Below are 20227 nucleotides of genomic sequence, written 5' to 3' on the forward strand. Positions count from 1 at the left end.
TAATGAAATACGCGGTTTTATAGGGACTTCAGAGATACAGATGTGTTCCAAATTTCAGATCAATCGGTCAACAGGAAGGGGATCGAATTTCTATTGAAGCGGGACAAACAGGGCAAGCTAAATAAAACCAGTTAAAAGCCAGCTACAATGAAAATTGGTTATGTGATAATGAAAGTTGTAATTTTGAACCGTTGCCACCTTATGTACAAAGCTTTTCAAATATTTGAATTGCTCAGAACAGTTTCTTGTTTCGACCTGACGATTATTCTGAATTCTATTATGTGAAATCTTATATCAATAGTTTCATCTGAAAGAATTCGGAAAACTACAATTATTTTATTCCAATAAATGCGTCAGATCGAGCATCTTCTAAAGAAGTCACCAAGTTCCAAAATTTCGGCTCAATCGTTTTTATGTCGCTTACCATACATTTCGCATCTGGCCGGTGGCAAAATGTATTATATTCTGATTCAATTTATCTTTATTGGAATCGAAAGCGAGGCTGGAACATATCCTCTCCTTCTCTTCTGCCCAGCGCTCACAGGCGATCACAGCTGAATTGTATTACTCTCTCCCTCTTCCGTCGCCTTTTTTTTATCAGAATCACCACCACACTTTTCGCAATTCATCTTTCTCCAATCTCCGCTACCGGTGTATTATCACTGGCCTATGCAAAAAGCAGCCCACCCCAACAGAACGCGCGTGGCCTAGATATATCCTTCCCCACACCCCTTCTGATTGATCCAACCGCCGCCCCGTTGTGTGTTGTCGTGCCGTGTTCATCCGGATTTCCCGAGCGCACGGCGCTCTTTGGTGTACGACCGCCGCAAACTTAATAAAAATAGAACCATTTTCCACGAGAAGATTCAATTCAATCTCGATTCGATTTTCCGCTACCCACCAGCGGCAGCAGCTTATTCCGTCTACATCTATCTAATCATCATCTCTATTCGCCATCCTTCCGTTCGTCGGGGAGCAGTGTTTATTAATTTTTCACATCATACGCATACGCTCTCTGTCTCTCTCACGGTTGTCTTTTTTTTTCTCTTTCGAATTTTTCCAGGACTCATCCGCAACAAACGCTAGGGCGAGTATACACAATCGGCGACCCAGTTTTCTCTCCCGGCGAGCGAAGAGAATCCCCGAGAATTGCGAGAGAGCCGAAAGAGCAAACGGTGGTAACTGAAAGAGAGTAAGTGAGTCGCTGAACAAGAGAGAGCAAGCGAGCGAACGAGTTTCGGCAGCGATGAGCCATCGCACCGAGCAGCGGCAGTAGCTGGCGTGAAGAGCAACATAGCGGATCGTTGCGTTGCAGGTCGTTGTGTGTCCGTGTCGTTGTCCATCCGAACGAACAAGAAGACAAAGAAAAAGAGCAAAAAGTGTAGAAGTGCTGCCAGTAGTGGATTTTAAATTGGATACAAAGAAAAAAAATACAAAATTATAACATTCGGTCGAACGCCGCGCGACTAATCGCGAAACAGTGCTCCTGTGGAACAACATAAGTGGAAAAAGCGCACATATGTGAAGGGAAGTGGAATAAAAGGCAACGAAAAAAAACCGGGTCACGCGTGTCAACGTCGAGGGGGATTATCCACCGTCGTCCCACTTGCGTGCCGCCGCTACGAGAGACGGGTGTCCGAACGGGTGAAGATATCAAAATAAAAGTGAGATTTGGTGCAGTTTTGATCGTTATTAAATGATCATCTTCATTTTTTTCCCTCTGGTTCTGAAGTTGGAAAGTTAAACATTCAAGAATCGACGTTTGTCGAGTTTCCCGTTCCGCAACGGCGGAGCGGATCAGAGAAGAAGTTTGAAGCAGAAGCAAATAATTAAGTATTCCGCCTGTATGCGAGGGCGAATGTTGTGTTCCAACGTTTCCAATGGTTCGTTTTCGGGTCCCGGTCTAGGGTATATGTGTGTATTATAAACACAACACAAACAGGGAGTGCGGGGGAAGGCGCAGAGTAAGCGCGGTAGTGGTGTGGAATGGGAGAACCTCTATCTGGTTCCCGGTGTTTCTAGTCCTCCTCCTCCTGCTCCTACTCCTGCTTTTCACACACGTCCTTTCGGTGCGCTGCATCATCGTGTGTAGAGTTGATCCGACCGCTCGGTGCTCCTAAGACCTGAAATTATTATTGCACGGTCGGGATCCAGGATATTTTTTGTACCGTGACTGTGTGCTGTCCGTGTACTTGTGCATGTGTGTGTGTTGGTAATAATACGAGAAACAGAAGAGAGCGAAACGGAGAAAAGTGTTCTTAAAGCGGCAACTATAGGTGCAGCAGATGCTTCAGAGGAAGAAGAAACAGACATGTGATAAATGTGAACACGGCGGTGCGTTTAGCTAAGGTTCCAGAAGGCCTCGAATGCCTCCTCGAATGAATGGAGGAAAAGGAGCCTCAAGTGGTGCTGTTGTGTTTCTCCGGGGCCCTCGTACAGCAGGGGAAGAGTGAAAATGACGAAAATTCCCAGCGAAACTCGAGAAAGATGTGCTTAGACAGTGCCGTTGTTTCGGAGCATTTTTGTTCTAGTTTAGGATAATTTAATCATTTCGGGGGGTGAAAATCGATAATCCTCGACCCGACCCGAGCGGCGGGTGTGCGAAAACGTCGTCGTGATAAAGGAATATAGTGTTTCCGTGGTGGGGGGAGTGATAAAGTGTGAAGTGTGCAGTGTAGATTCGTGCAACCACTCCGCGAGGAGTTATAGACCAGTGTTCACAATGTTTACCGAGGGGTCTTCGCACAAGAAATACAAGATCTCTTTACCGCTGCACAGCAGCGGCAGCAGCAGTAGCGATGATAGCAGGAATAGCAGTGTTTGCAACAGCCTTAGAAACAGGATCAGTGATACCGATGGCTGTCTACGGCTACCGAGCCACGGGTGTTTCTGTAGCCAAAACGAGGTGGTGATCGATGATGGGGCGGAAGATGACCCCAGAAACAGCAACAGTAGTAGTAGCAACAGCAACAGTCTCCGCCCTAGTACTAGTGTCCACAAATCCGGCCGACGAAGGAGAGAACGTCGGCCGGACACCGTGAAGAAGGTTCGCGTGAGAACCCGCTCCAGTGCTGCAACCACCAGCCCCCGCACCTATCACCACGAACCCAGTCAATCCCGAAGGCCGCGACCATCCGTGGCCATCGTCTCGCGTCGATACTCCTCCCTAGCGATAGTGTTAATTAGTACCGTTCTATTGTTGTGCCACTGTGGTCCGTCGGCATTCCTCTTCAGTCCCAGCTGGGCCGTCCTGCTGGATGCCAATGGGGAAAGTGCCGGGCCGGCCGGAGCCCCGGTGCAGGCCTTCGGTGATGGGTTGGGGAATTTCAATCTGGAGCGCAGTATAGCGGCCGTGTTTAGCCGGGTCGCGTACGGATCAACGACTACGACGAAGCGCAGCATACCGGACAACGTGTACGTGCCGAGCTTGACGACCGTGTCGACGCCACTGCTGACGACGTTCAGGTGAGTGGCAGGGATGCCAGGTTTTGTTTTTGTTTGGTTTTCGTGAAAATCTGTAGACAAAAAATTTTTTTATTTGTTTTTATACATATATTTTTCGTTTTTGATTATAAACGAAGAATTCAATTTTTGATTCTTCCTCTCTAAGTAATAAAATACCTTTCTCATATAGAAGATCAGAATTCTTCCAGGAGGTGATAGAGCAGGGGTTCTCAAAGTGGTCGATATCGACCCCTTGGGGTCGATATTGGTTTCTCAGAGGTTTTGATTTTTTTTTGATTGATTTTGGAGGTCTAAAAATAGACCCCATTGATTAACACAAGTTTTTGTTCGCAACTTTCAGGTTACAGTATAAATTTTGTTACGTGATCCATATTGATCTCTAGTAGAAACTATTATCGTTGTACTTTTCAAAAACTCAACAAATAGATGAGTGCGCATAAGTTCGTATAAGATGATAAATTTGGCGGGTGTATTTGGCATTTGCGTTCTGAAATTTGTTGGAGCTTGAATACACTCATTTATCAATTGCATTCGAAAGATTACATTAGTAAAAATAGAAAGAAAAACCAGGTTCATCTCATAACACTAATTTTTTTTAAATTTTGTTTTTACGTGCGATTTTTATTTTTTTTAAACAATTTCCTACTCCAGTATTTGTGAGTAATTTGTATGAACGTATTTACCAATAAAATAATATTTTTAAAATTTTACATCTATTTATTTTGTTGAATTTTGATGAGAAAATGATGCCAAGTTTACTCGCTTAACTCACGGCCGTATCTAGGCCGTAGTTTGTCTAGTCCAGACTTGCCGCACTTTGCCCAGATTTTTGCAGATTTAAAAAAAAAATCTGCAATCACATTTGACTGTATTGAGTTGGTTTGGAAAGCTAGTTTGTGCTAGTTTTATTGAAACAGTTGTTCAAAATGGCATCACTGAATTCATCGATGGGATTCGGATGCCAGACTGAGCAGTATGTAGTGAAGATGTAGTGATGTAGTGAATGACATAAAGTTTCTTGGAGGATTGAAGGATTTCTTGAAGATTGCTGCGACTTAGAAGCACAAATGCGACTGTTGTGATCCCGAATGTTCTCGGAGATGATCGACACGAGGAGCCCATTAGTCATTTGCGAAGCAATTCGTGCAGATTGATTGCCGACGAATAAAGTTGCGTTTGATCAACATAATTACGAGAGCTTTGAAAAGGTGTAGGGTGGGATAACGGCTGAACTACTCATTACACATCAAACCATTCTACCGTTTACTGAAAATTTTCCTAATCTGGTTCCCAGAGAAATGATTCAGTCAATTGATGAGAGTTGCGCAATGTTGATTTTCAGACTATTCTCCGGATGAACGAACCAATGTAGTCATGTTTTGCGGTAAAGTTCTAACCACAACTATCCGTGGTGATGAAATGGCAATTAAGCAAACTTATCCCAAAAATTTACTGAACACCGAAGAGAGAGGTTTGGTACACATGTCTGAAACCATCAAGTTTAAGTATAATGCGTCGATATATGATAGGAAGAAATAACGGTTAAACCATGTTTTACACATCAGACGTAAAAATGTTGATTGATTGATTGATTGTGTTGATTTATATAGTTTAAACTTTTGCAGTTCTAGCCTTGATATTGGCCCTTGTGGACAAACTCAATCCAAACTCCTTCTTCACCTGCCTTGAGAAAGACACTTCATTGCTCGTCAGCAAACCGTGTCCATTTCCGCAAACATCAAACGACGTTTTCGTGAAAATGTTCAATAAAATTCGCAATTAAATATAAAAAATGTTGACAAAAATCCAGACAAATCCAGACTTTTAATTTTCCAACAATCAGTTTACTGTTCAATACACCTGGCAACCCTAGTAAAAACACTTTATAAGGCAAGGAATCGACTCAAACTTCAGAGAATATAACATGAACATGAGAATATGAGGAGGAACACATTATCTTTGATAAAAATGAAGCTATTGAATCAGTTGGAAAAATTGGTGGAAATATAGTTGCCACTGCTCGTTGAACCCCAAAACACTGCTTGCCACTGCCTTGTAAGCTCATTTTATTGTGCCTTTGTTCAACGAATTTAAGAAAAAATTATTGCCGGCGCTCCGAAACCAGGGTTTGTTTTACATAAAAATGACTCCCAAATTAATGTGGTACATTTTTAGTAACCCCAACGAAATTGGAAAATTGCAAGATACTTTTAGAAGTCTTTGGTTAAGCAAAATATTGAAATAATATTCCATGTGCGGAAAAAAGATTTTTCTGTGGGTGGCAAAATAGTTGTTACGCCTTTATAACAGGTTAACTAACCTCGAAGTCTTTAAATTAGTAAGAATTTTGTATGAATAGGATAAAACTTAGAAATAGATTTTTGTTTAAAAAATTTGACTATAGGGGTCTGAGATGTCACTTAATTCTGAAAAAGGGGTCTATTGCCCAAAATACACTCGACAAAAAAATTAGAGGAACAGAATGCGAAGTCGGAAATTTCAAGTGATTTTTGACATGCTGTATCTTCGTGAAAGATCAACGCATATCGATGGGATGTGCACCATTTTGAAGCTACAATGAAGTATTATAATATTTTACGTACATATTTTTATCTTGGTGTGTGTGTAGGTGTAGTGGGCAACAATATCGGGAAGAAATGAAAAATCGTTTTTTGCTTTATTTTTTCAAGAATATTCTGGACTAACCCAATTTTTTGCCAATCAACTCAGCAGCAAATCCAATTAACTTTATCTATCAGCTTTTATTTGGTTCCAAGAACGTTCCTGTAGGACCTTTCCACACAGAGATATTTCAGTTTGAATGAAAAATTACCCCTTCGTCTTTGATGATGAATAATTCAATAAACAACCATCGCACCGCAAATTGAAAGGCAGTTTCAAAAACTCTAGTAAATGCTGCACAAGGATAATTTGTTACTTTGGCGGAAAAAGAAAAATTATTTTCTTTGCATCGATTTCAAAAAAGCGCCTAAAACAGGATTTTTATAGTGTTTTACCAAATCCCAAAAATTACAATGTTTTACAAATTAATAAGGTTAATTGGGTTTGCTGTTGAGTTGGTTGGCAAAAAATTGGGTTAGTCCAGAATATTCTTGAAAAAACAAAGAAAAATCGATTTTAAATTTCTTCCCGTTATTGCTGCCCACTACACCAACATTTATCGAGTATGTACGAGAAATATGTACGTAAAATATTCTAATACCTGAAAGTTGTAGCTTCAAAATGATGCGCCTCCCATCGATATGCGTTGATCTTTCACGAAGATACAGCATGTCAGAAATCACTTAAAATATCTGACTTCGCGCCCTGTTCCTCTAATTTTTTTGTCGAGTGTAGTTTGAGAACCCCTGTGATTAAGGATCATATTTGATGATAAAAGACCTTCTGCGCATATGTTCGAATTCCAACAATGACAGTGTTATTGAACTTTTTCTCTGTTTCGGGCCCTGTTTGCCTTAAACTGGCTCTAATTAAAAAATTACGCTGCGTAGGACAATTATGTTGCTTCCATTTGAAAGATGAGAAAATGTTATACAGGATACAGTTTCGAAACTTCTAAATTAGTGAATTTTAGAAATGAAAAACTTCAAAGTTTGTGGTTTTTAAGGTGTTAATTTTAGCTAAAAAATACATAATAAACTTGAATATTACTATCAACCAAATTGCAATACAATTTGTTCTTTGACAATTACTATACAATTTGTTCTTTGACACCCAACTTCTATCTTTTTTAATTTCGCTGGAATATCATTTTAAACAATCCCTGGTGAATCTTCCACTAAAATTTACCAAAATCATGCTTTTTACTTCATTTCACTCGTAATAGCCAACTAACTTTCACTTTAACGTTGAAATATTTTATTTTATCTCGAAATGAGTCATATTTGAGATATAAAGAAAATTAAGAAATTTAATTTGTACTAAATATAATCGAGTCTAACATTGTATATAATCGAATCATATAGAATCGAGTCCGACCTGCATTACTGTACTGTTTGTTGGATTAATCAAAGAGATTGGTAGCGTTTCTACCAAACCGTGTGGTAATTACGTCTGTTCCAAAACTGACTCTTGTTACCCGGTTTTGAAACTTGTTTTCCGGGCTGAGCACTTCTTGCCTATCCGATCGTTCGATATTCCGATTGAAAATTGATGAACATATAGCAAATAAAAATCATCCGAATTTTAAAGGGATTCTAAATCGCTGTGTCTTAAATATAAATTAACGACATACAGTGACTTAAACTCACTACTTTTGAAAGTCAAAAGCAAGCTTTCGAAACTTTCTGCTTAGATAACGATATATATCATTTTAAAGCTTGAACCTTAAGCTTTATGGATAATTCTACGAACATATTGTTATCTTGGAGTGTAGATGGTATACAAAAAACAAAAAAAAAGTTCGTTCTGTTTTTTCAAAAATTTTGATTAGACATTATAGACAATTATTTGCCAACTAAGTCAAGAGCAAATCCATTTAACCTTATCAACCAGCCTTCATTTGGTTAGAAGTTCTGTCTTTTCGTTTTGGAAGTTTTATGGATCGATTCTTTGTACTCCAAAAAATCGCGAAAACCGATCTTTATTTTTCGATCTTTCTCATCTTTTTGGTCTTAGAACTTTTTTTTTGTAAATTTGTTTTCCAGGGAACATTAAATTTAATCTCTTCGAAAACCATCTGGAAAATGTCTTGAACATCGGTCGTAAATATAGGAGTGTTTGATACAGAAAATATGATACAATAAAGACAGCCCTAAATCGGACAATTCCTTCCTCGAGTTTTGCTCTTATCAACACATTCGGCTATCCATTTTTATTTATATAGATAGAAGAAGATATAGGAGTGCGTTTTATCACATTAAAATCCATTTCCACTTTCGAACGAAGATCAATTTCATTTGCGGGAATTGAATTTTCCGATTTTTTCCATTTTCCTCCAGAGTTTTCCGGAAATGTTCAATTGTCATATCATAGAAACATTTGTCGTACCTAAAAACCCTCACAACCCAAATTTGACCCCATTTGCTTGATTAGTTTTCGAGTTATGAAGAAATTTGTGTTTCATTAGAAATTAGAAATATTGGAGTTTCTCACGGTAGGACGAAGTACAAAATTAGAAGTTTCCAGTTGTTTTTGTTTTGATTCTAACAAAATGAGAACAAATTTCATATGCTCTGATCTCATTATGCATTTGGTGAACTAACTTAAATTCGCACGTTAGTTGAAGTTTATTTTATTCATATCAGTCAGGAACGTCAAGTCTGTCTTTTCCTTTCTAAAAACTCGTAGCAATATTGTGACCTTGCAACGAACCATGGTGACAAATTGACTGTGTCTTTATTTTGCATCCATAAGGCGTCGTGCACAAATTACGTAACGCTAAAAATCCGGATTTTGGACACCTACCCCCCCCCCCCTTCGTAACGCAATTTCCTATCTTTAAAACACAGAAAATAACGCAACCTTGACAAAAAGTCCCCCCCCACCCTAAGTGTTAGTGTGTTTATCAAACTAACCATGTTTCAATACGTACGATCTGAAAAAATTTACGAACAAATTGACGCCGTCAAACCTTTCAGTCCTACGTCAAATTGCCCAAGAAATAGTCGATTTTAATGAAACCCTGTATCTCAAAATGAGCAAAAATGGCCTATATGCTCATTAGAATACTGTTTCAACTTTAAAAAGGTTTGACGAACAATGGTTTCGTTCCGGGCTCACCAATATGGATATATGAATTTATTATAATTCATGTTATTTATGTACTATGCAAAATCGTAGCTATTTTCGAAAAATGGAGAAATTTTTCAGAATATTACAAACAATTACTCCATAGCTTCAATACATTGATGATACTGATGACTTTTGTTGTTCCTTGAATATTTCACAGTTTAAAACCCTCTGCACCCAAACTAGCGTTGGCAGAAAACATTTCATCTTTGGCAGAAATGATACCGTTTCGTGTGCTGGAGGGTCAAATGCGCAAATAATGAGCTGTTTTAAAAGCTTAAAAATGGTTTGTATGTATGCGGGCAGACATCTCTTTCTGTTATCTTTTCTCATTTCATTTGGGATTGTGCCAAAGAAAAAACGTCCACACGACGTCAATGGGGATCGAACCAAGGCCGGCTGGAATGCAAAGCTATTTCACACGACCACGCTATCCATATAGCTGCCAGCGCTGTTATATCGAAGCGTGATAATATTTAACTTCATCATAAAATGAAGTTGAAAAGTGTTTTCTAAGAGGATAAAGAAGTACATGAACGAAAATATATCTTTCTCTGTCTGGGCCGTGTATTTGGTAAACTGTACGAAAAGCTTTCATATGCTTTCATTTCAATGTGTCTCCTGTTTCGCTCGCTCATATTGGCTTTAGCATATATATTATACAAATGATATACATGTATTGGGGAGTACAACATTTTCTGTTATTTTTTAGCTCATTTAATATAATAAATTGGGATGCCATAACATGTGCTAAAGATTAACTTTGGGTGTAGTATGCCCCGAAAACTATAACAAACTCTGGGCCTAATGTCATCTAGCGACATCGAGAAAAATACACAATCAACTGTTATACCTTCAATTCTTTTCACGAGAGAAATCCGTGACGAAATTGCTTGTACACGGCCTTTCTCATGGGACATTGTTTGAACCAAAGCTTTCACATACTCGTTGATAAATTTGCCACTCGAAAATGCCTTGGATAGAGAAACGACTTTTTTCGCGAGAATTTTGCTTGCCGTGGTGCATAACCATTTTTTTGTTCCCTTTTCGTTCGTTTTTGTTTCTCTCTAGCTCAAAACCCATTATCAACTAAAACTTGCCGACTTTTTCATCCGTGTTTAACGCATATTTCGATTTTGAATGATTCCCTTATCGCTGCAGTAGTTTCATCATTTATTAAATGAATTGAATTGTGATAGGGGTAGCGGGGGTAAATTGGTCATGGGGGGCAAAGTGGTCACCTGCTTGTTTGGTAGTATAACTATTGACTGTAGATGCTGTATTGATGGTCACCTTATGTTTGAAGAATTTTATGACTTTTGGGTCACCCTGTACTTCAGTAGAGTTGTCGCATGTCAAAATACAAATAAAAACAGAAATTACTCTCTCGATAGCCATTCGGCCGCAGTTCTGAGCGCTGAGGAATTTCAGTTTGGACGACTGTTCACATATTCTAGGAGAGGTGAACAGATATATTTTTTAATCTCAGCGATTAATTAGCATAGAAATTATTTTGATGTTTGGGGGCAAAGTGGTCATAGGTGAATAACAACTTACAATGTTCTGGTTACTAAAACTGATATACCTCATCACATTCTGCTCTTGAAGAAGACCCTTTTATGGCGTTGACCCTGGATGAATATGCCACCCCAACTAAACCAAAACTCATTATGCGAAACGTTATGTGTTTCTTACTTTGTCCCCATTAGGTGACCACTTTACCTCCAAGCAAACAAAAAGTTCGATTTTTCACCTTTTTTTCTAATGATGAAAAGTGTACTATTCTAAATTTTTACAGTAAAAGCCGTTTGCTATCTTGAAGAACAATAAGTTGAACTATAATATTCTTCGAGAAACGGGAACTGAAGTGGTATGTGGGCGCTGGAAATGAGCATATTCCTTAGGGTGACCACTATACCCCCACTTCCTCTTTGTGCATAGACAAGCGGCCAGTTAGGACCACCCAATTAACAATTTCCCATCAGTGTGACGTTTTTATGATTTTTTGTTCAATTCTACGCTTAATAATGCCTGAACTGTTTGTCATCAAAACTTCTATTCAAATCTTGTTCATGCAAATTAGGAGTAATTGTTGGGCTCTAGCCAATATTGTTCGTTGAATACAGTTCAAAGTCAATTAGAAAATGGTTATCTAACTCCAAGGTGTGGTGGAAACGTTTATTAGACCAAATTAAGATATGTTTAGCTCTACTCAGACAGAGATATCGAAGAAGATGGTCCTTGTTTGATTACATTCTTTTCTATTCTTAAATTTCTATAAATAGAACGCATTTTGGCACCTTGACAGGCGCTAGTTAGAGTATTTTACCGCTACTAGATAAAACATGTTCAGCTTTTGATGAACTTTTTCAAAAAAAATTTCAATAAAAAAGCAGAGATTCATAAATATGACCTTTGCATCGATGACCCTCCATCAAACCGTTTGCTCTGTTGGTTTTTTTTTAATTTCATGACAATGCACAGCTCAAGGGACAATATTGTAATTAATTTATTTTGAAATAGATATCACTTTGAATGGGGACAAAGCTACTCGTGCGTTTGTCAAAATGCAGCATTTTATATTTTATCGCCTTTGAATGTAACTGTCAAAAAAAAGCATGTGCAGGCGATTCAATAAGTTGTTTCCAGAAAAAAATTCTACAATTATATAAGAAACCACTTGCACCTTAAAATATGTAAATTTCCAAATCGTTAAACAAACCCAGCGAAACAAAGTTCGATGCCGAGAGTCACAAACCATATCGGTGTAAAAATATGAAAATATATGCTTTTCAGATTATTTATGCTACCATACCGAGCACACAATAGCTCATCTTTTGAACACGCAATTGTTTAATTAACAATGTTCACCCTTTTTACACATGTTCGACAACGTGTTCGGTGTGTTTTATTGCATTACGTGAGCCTTTTTTTTTTCTTTCATCGGTTATTGTTTATTCCAATCCACAGATGATAAGTAATTCCTACTTCCTCCTATGTCTACTGCTGCTGCTGCTCTGCGCGATATCATAAACCATACCATAAAATTCATGCATGATCTTCTTCCGTGTGAAGAAGCAGCACCACGACGTCGTGATGCGGCTTTCGCTGATCGGTCGGAAACCAGTTTCCACACAAACACGCAACACGCCTTGAGCCCATAAAATGTTTCCGGTTGGCGCGGTGCGCTGGATGCACTTTCAACTGCACACATTTCGTTTACCACTGCTTAGTGATGGGATCTATCGATGACGATCTCTAACACAACGAGAGCCGGAAATGGAGGGCGGTTGTTATCGGCTCAGCAAGAAGCAAGAAAAATACATTAGAGCCCCCCGAAATTGTATTTATCGCCAGAGGGGGCATTATTTGAAAAGCTTGTTAGGTGTAATCTCGAAGACCATCGCAGGAATGTGACCGCATGCGCGAACAATCTTCCCCGACGGGATCGAAGGTTACGCGTTTGAGAACGATTGAATTGTGGAAACATCTGTTACAAAGTTCCCACTTTTAACCAAAACAAAGCAGCGCGGAGAAAAGGTTGGGACACAGAGAGGAAACCCGGTGGAAAAGAGAAAAGCCATAAAAACTACAATAAAACAATTCTATCTTGAGCATATGACAGAATTCTCAGCCGTAATCTCGATCGTACATCTACATCAGAGAACCACGAATCATAAATTATAAATTCGAACCCCTCCGACGAACGAATGAACGAACGGACGGACGGACGGACGGTGAGGAGGGGGGGACTGACTGAGCATTCCTTCCTCGATTGAACAATTTGAGGAAACCCACCATAAATCACTCTCGCATGAAATTTGAATGCGCATGTGATTCAACAATATGCATGTCGGGACGGTTCTTCTACGTTTCCCAATTATTGCTTAACGATTAGAGCGCGTTGGAATTGTAAACAAACGCGTACACACACACATATACACACACACACACAAACACCGCTCATCAGAGATGCCAGATCCGAGGATTCGGATTCGGTTTTTACGGAAATAGTGATCCGTAGACAGAATATACTCAATTTAAAACTCTACGGATGAATGACTTTCACTACTATCAGAATAATGGTATGACCTGAATTTCAAGGAAGAGGAAATGAACATAACATGCTACCAATTTGTCTTTTAGCTTGTAGATCTCAACTTTTTTTACAGGGTACATTATGTTTGCAAACTCTATGAACCGATTTTTACATATTCCGTTGCTAGACATATTGATGCACTCTCAAGCATCGGTTGATTGATCGACTGATAACTCTTTGTGGTTGTATGTGTGCTCTTAGCCAGTACACATCTTTTTCCAATTCCGGTCTTATATCTGCTCTCAGCTACCACAACAAGAAACTATACTAATCTCATTCTTTGATCAACCAAGTGTAAACTGATACACACACTTGTTTTTAAACGAATTTTAACGTTCAATTAACCTGTTCACGAATTGTCTTAAACCACTTGATTGCGATGAAATTTTTGAAGGAAATTGATCCCTTTTGGCACTAGTCGTGCTGCGACTAGGTACCCAAAACATGAACCAAAATATGATAAACGGTCTCGTAAGAGATTAAATTCACGAGCCAGCTCTCTTTATTCTGCAGCAGTTTCAACGTTTCAGTACACAAAATTTCACACAATATCTTTGGGGAATTTCCGTATCGAAAATCGCCGAGCCAAAACAAGTTAACTTGTTCTAATTGACGCTGTAAACAAACTAAATGGCTGATCCCGCTCAAAATTGACATTGAGATCTCTGGCAATAGTAGAAACTTGAAAAAATTAAAAATGTTTGGCGGGAAGATTTAAAATTTCAAATTCCCGGTATATATTTGACAGAAAGTAACACATCACATTATAAAAAAAAATCTGATGTTCACATTAAAGAAATAAAACGATCTAGTTTATATTTCATAATATTACATGTTATTCAGAGAAGCGCAACGTTCCAAGGAAAATTATTCCGACCACAAAGGGTTGATACACTATCATATAAAGTTATTCTAGTAACATATTTAAAATGTCTGTAAATTATTTGGAGATTTTTTTTATTCATTCATAGATGACACCGATTTTGTCAGGAAACCTTCCCTTTGCTGTAATTTTTTGGAATTTCGCATCTAAAAGCTTCTGATTTTCAGACTTTCTCAGTCTTTTCGAATTTTTTTCTAGACGTCATTGGCAGAATTAAATATAAATTAGAATTTAGGATTTTTAAATTTTCAGATTATCCATATCTCAGATTTTCGAATTTTTTATATTTTTGGTTACATTACATTTATTTTATTTGAAGATTTTAAAACTTCCAATCATATTTTAAAATTTTTTTAACTCACATTTTCGGATTTTCAGATTTCAAGATTTTAAGACTTCCAGAAAAGTCTGAAAATCTGAAAAAAACTGAAAATTTAAAAATTTGAATGGAAGTCTTGAAATCTTGAAATCTGAAAATCCGAAATTATGAATGAAAAAAAAAATTAAAATTTGATTGGAAGTTTTAAAATCTTCAAATAAAATAAATATAATATAATTGTCTAAATATAAAAAATTTGAAAATCTGAGAATTTGATAATCTGTAAATTTAAAAATCCTAAATTCTGAAAATCTGACATTCTGATTTTTTTAAAATCTGCTCATGAAGTCTAGAAGAAAAAAATCTGGAAAAGTCTGAGAAAAAAAGAATCTAAATATCGGAGATAATTGATATGATCCTAAATAGTATAAAACAAAAAATAATAATATCTGAAAAATTTAGAAAAAGATCTGAAAAACAGAAAAACAAACTGTAATAAAAAACCTGATTGTTGTTTAGAAAATGTTGAGTTATAGAAAAAAACAACACGAGAAAAACATCTTAAAACCGGAAAACCTGATTATTAAAATATTAAAACCTTATTTATTTTGGAATTTTCAGAGCTCGGAATTTCGACAGTTTAGGAAATTGGAAAATTTAAATATAAAAAAATTAAAAAAAGCAAAAAATCAAAAAAACTTAAAACTCTAAGCTAACTAAAACTGTTAGAGTTACAGTAAAAAAGGGAAAAAAATATCGAAAATCCAGCATCCAGATAAAATTTAATTTCATTTTTTTTAAATACAATAATTTAAAAAATCTGGAAAATCTAAAAATTGAAAAGTCATTCAAGTCAAGTCAAAATTATGAAAAGGGTGATTAAAACATCGAAAATTTAAAACAATGAGGATCGCACGTCATCACCAGTATCCAGATAAAATCAAAAAAATTCAAAGCGTTCAAAATTATTGCCATTAAAAAAAAAAATCAAAAAATCTAAAAATTGAAAAATCGAAAAATGCCAGATTTTTCCGGCAACCTAAAAATCTAAAAAAAACGGGAAAACCAAAAAATAAAAAAAAATTGTTCAATTCAAATGAAAAAAAAAAATAAAATACAAAAATCAAAACATTAAGAATTGACAATCTGAAAATCAAAAATCAAAAACTCAAAAATATTTAAAATTATTGAATTATGAAATTTTCAAATTTGAAAATTCAAAAATTCTAGAATCCTAAAATTAATGAAAACAAAAATTGGACAATTATAAATCCAAAAAAAATCCGATGATTTTAAAATCTAAAAATCCCAATACATTAGAGTCAAAAATTTAAAAACTCAAGAAAAAAATCAAAACATTTAAAAAAATAAAAACAAAACAAAATCCCGAAATTTAAAAATTTTAAAAACTTCAGATTGAAAATTTCGAAACCAAAAATTCCAAAATAAAAAAAAAACAAAAAAAGAAAATCTGAAATTAAGAAGTCAAAAAATTAAAAAAAATCCGAATGTCTAAGAAGCCAAAAATCCAAAAATCTTAAAAGTAAAAAAAATATTTAAAAATAAAAAAACCTAAAAATTTATTGAAAAAAAAAAATCAAAACGACCTAAAAACTAGAAAATCAAAAACTGGAAAAGTCTAAAAGTCTAAAAAAATAAAAATCAATTAAAAAATTAAAAGATTTAAAAATTCGAAATCGAAAATTCATGTTTTGAAATCTAAAAATGAATAAAAAAATATAAATAAAAACAACAAATCCTAAAATCAAGAAAATCAGAAATCAAGAAATCCGAAAATCCCAAATTCCAAAATATAAAAATCTGTAAATTTCAGAATTTAAAATAATATGAAATTTCAAAAATCTAGAAATCTAAAAATCTTAAAATCTTAAAATCCTAAAAAATGGAAAAAAATCTAAAGATTTGAAAATCTAAAAATCGTGGAATCTAAAATTTTTTTAAACTAATGGTCCAATTAAAATTTTTAAAATCTAAAATGTAAAAACCAAAACATAAAAAAATTGAAAATCTGAAAATCAAAAATCAAAAAATTAAAAAAAAATTGAATTCTCAAAGTTTAAATTTCCAAAAACCTAGAATCCAAAAATTCAGAAATAAAAAAAACAACAACAAAAAGTCTGCAGTTTCAAATCCAACATTTGAAAACTCAAAGTCCAAAAATTAAGAAATCCATAAATCAACGAAAAAAAATTTTTTTTTAAACCCAATTAATGATTCAAAAATTCAAAAATTATAAAGATCCATAGTAAAAAAAAATAAAATTAAAGAAACAAATTCAAGTATCCAAGAATACAATTGTCGAAAATAAAAAAAAAAATCAAATCCAAAAATCTAAAAATTCCAAAAACTAATAACCTTCAAATTTCCAAATCCAATTTTTTTTAAAATCGAGAAAAAAATTATTTAAAAAAACACGAATCTAAACTTAAAAAAACTTCAAATTAAAAAATTCGAAATCGAAAACTGATGTTTTGAAATCCAAAAACAGATAAAAAATCAAAAAAAAACCAAAAATCAAGAAAATTAGAAATAAAGAAATCCAAAAATCAAAATTTTTTAAATCTTAAAATTCGTTAATCCCAGAATCTAAAATTATCTGAAAATTCAAGAATCTAGAAATCCAAAAATCTAAAAATAAACAAATCAAAAAATCTGAATATCTTAGAATCTAAAAATCCAAAAAATTGAAATCTGAAAATCTTAAAAGAAAGATGAATAGAAAAACACAAAGAAATTGTCTATGCATATCTTATATCCAAATTAGAATGATAGAATAATGTGGAGAATATTTGAGATGAATAGAAAAATTCGAAGAAATTGACTGTACATATCTTGTATACACAAAAAAAGTTCTTTCTCATCATCTCAGGAAAACGGCTGATCAGATTTGAGTTGTCTATATATCGATGAGTATATCTTCACCCTAATTAGAATGATAAAATACTTTGGAGAGTATTTAACATAAAAAGGGAAAATTCGGAAAAAAAAAGTTGTACGCTGTGAAAATCATTATTCAGATCAATTTTACAGTTCTGACGATAATATGCAAATACTTGAAATATACTCGTTAATTTTACCAACCAAAATATTCTCTAGAAATAAATTATATGGCAGAACAACGTTTGCCGGATCAGCTAGTTTATTTTTAACATTGTAGAACCCTAATATCTTTGAAACCAAATATCCCAGAACCCAAGAATTAAAAAATCCAAAGATCCAAAAATTTCAAAAATTATAGATCAAACAAATAAAAACATCTTAAAATGAAAAAGAATGAAATTCAACTAAATAAAAACGAAAAGGTGGTTCAAAACATAAAAAAAAACTTGGTTGGTAAGACGGATAGGTATTGTAATACCCAAAGCGAAAAAGTTTATCGCTTGTGTGAGGAATAATTGTATTTCCTCTCTTATCGTTTGTCTATCCAGTAGCTAAAATGGAACAGAGAGGAGAAAGAGCGCACGCTAAATGATTCTTTCGTCACCAATTTCTCATTGTTCGTCTTACCCAATCAATCATAAGAATCATCTTATAAATTTACCTATTTGTTCTATCGCTTCAATGTTAGTTTATGTACCGAAATATAAACAGTGAATCAAATTCCGGGAATTTGAGATTTTTGTGTTAAATATCGAGGTCGTAAAGATTATATATAAATGATATCATCAAAAGTTGTCACATTGAATCTCTTAAGGGATGTATAAGCAAAATGCATTTTGATTATTTATGATATTGCTCAATGTTCGTAGTATCCTACAAAAATATGCAGATGAGAATCGTTTTTTTTTTTCAAAACGCTGAACTTTTTTGAGTTCTCATTTCTGCTTCAATAAAGCAAGCAAACATCGCAAACAGAGTTCCCTTTTTGTTTCGCTGCAGTGTTGTGCCAACGAATTCGTTTCCTGCGTGCGCAAAACTGTGTATATTACGCTGGCTGGCTTCCACAAACTTCATCTCGCTTCCTGCTCTGCTCCGCTCCGTATATACATGTACATGTACTATCGAGGAATTGGAACATCGACCTTGTTATCCCGCCCCCAATATATGCAGGGCAACCCACAGGCTACCACAGGGGCTTCCTTCCTTCTACCCATCGTGAGGGGAGGAGGGATGAAAAAGGCTTCCTCTGAGTGTGGCAGAAAAGTGCAAATATAAATTTGCATAGATACACACACCAAAAAAAAACCCACCCCCATCCGTCCCGTTGCTGCTGCAAGCCGGATTCCCGGAAAGTAGTGGGAGACCGCCTTGAGAGCGGGCGCGGTTCCATTTGCTTTTTTCTGCCTGCTTTTCATTTGGACTCCCCCGGAAAAATAAAGTCTAGCGTGGGTTTCCTTAGCCCATTGATAAGAGCTGATAAGCCTAACTTCATCTGTTTGGGAAGCGAGCTTTTTTTGCTGTTGTTGCTTGGGCTCTTTGCTGCTGCCCCAAGGCGATTGGGGAAAAGTGCGCTCGGAAGAGGAAATAAGAACGATGAGATGAGAAGCTGTTTCCCACTGATCCGGATTTGGGTGGGCGTGCGGGGCGGGCGAGGCGAGGGACGGAAATATACTACTTCCAGTTAGTGCCACGAGATAGTCGTCTCGCTGGGGGAAAATGGAATCACAGGAAGATGCGGGAGGATGCGGGAGCGCCGCGGCAGCGCTCTATTTTTGGAGTGTCGAAGTTAGACGTTGCTTCGTAGCCCTTATGGGAAGGTTGATTTATTTGGATGGCCTTTGAGCCGGGCCGGAAAAAAGTGGACGATTTAGAGTGATATTTCTGGATGTGTGATACTTTTATTTTTTGAGTTGGCCGGAGAGATAATTGTCCCTAGATGTGGGGAACTACCGGAAATGTCTCACTCGAAGAACATCGTCAACCGAAGGCGGAAATTTAAAATTAGTCCGATCTAATTCAAAGAATATCAGCTGTCAGAGAAATATTTACGAGTATGGGAAGACAAGAAGGTAAACTACTGCCGTCTAATTATAACAAACTGTCACGAATGTCTCAACAAACGAAGATCAGCTATTTTGTAGGTTTTTTCCTCCGACCCCTCGCAATACCACAAGGTGCTAATTTGCACCTTTCTCCAGCCGAACCGTCCCTAGAATTGCGCCGCCCGATGACACCATTTGATGTGTGTTGTTGACTCAACAAATTCATCGCTTTTTTTTCCTTCGACACAAACGCAGTTGCAAACAATTTGTTTTCCTCCTCTCGCGCAAGCTGCAGTCGGCTTCCACAGTCGAGAAGTGCTTTAAATTTATTGCCGAATTGATACCAATCAGGCACCCTCGTAGCCGTAAAAATGTAATTTCTATTGATGATGCATTCCGCTCCGAGTCACAAAACAGGATCAAGGCATTGGTGACGACAACGACGATATCGAGGCCGCCATTTGAGCAAACAACTTTGCAAACTGGACGGGAAAAGGAAAAAAAAAAACAAAACTAAATTAAGGTCTGAACGGAAAGAGGAGACAAGAATGGAAGAAAAAAGGCCACACATTTGACTTGGTTCAGCAATTCCAACACGGGTCAACGCACACACACCCCCTGCTGGCTTGCTGGAACTGTGTTTTTCCATTCTTCTTTTCAGCCTCTTCCTCTCCCCTGACCCTGTCGGAACCCATCAATGAATATATTTCATTGGAAAAAAATGTTTATTGGCTGTCCCGCTCCGTTCCTCCCATCCTCGCCCGAAG

The 20227-nt window shown here is 36.3% G+C and overlaps 1 protein-coding gene across 5 annotated transcripts in view; it reads left to right on the forward strand.

Annotated features, from left to right (window-relative positions):
* LOC129770042 (uncharacterized) overlaps positions 1-20227 on the forward strand; it is a 419235-nt gene that overhangs the window by 373122 nt on the left and 25886 nt on the right. For all 5 annotated transcript variants that reach the window (XM_055772630.1, XM_055772632.1, XM_055772629.1 and 2 more), the window contains one exon: positions 1064-3465. In XM_055772630.1, the coding sequence (XP_055628605.1) occupies positions 2723-3465 (743 nt within the window). In that variant the 5' untranslated portion in view covers positions 1064-2722. The remainder of the gene's footprint in view (positions 1-1063; positions 3466-20227) is intronic.

This window comes from Toxorhynchites rutilus, chromosome 2 (genome assembly GCF_029784135.1).
Source record: "Toxorhynchites rutilus septentrionalis strain SRP chromosome 2, ASM2978413v1, whole genome shotgun sequence".
Lineage (NCBI taxonomy): Eukaryota > Metazoa > Arthropoda > Insecta > Diptera > Culicidae > Toxorhynchites > Toxorhynchites rutilus.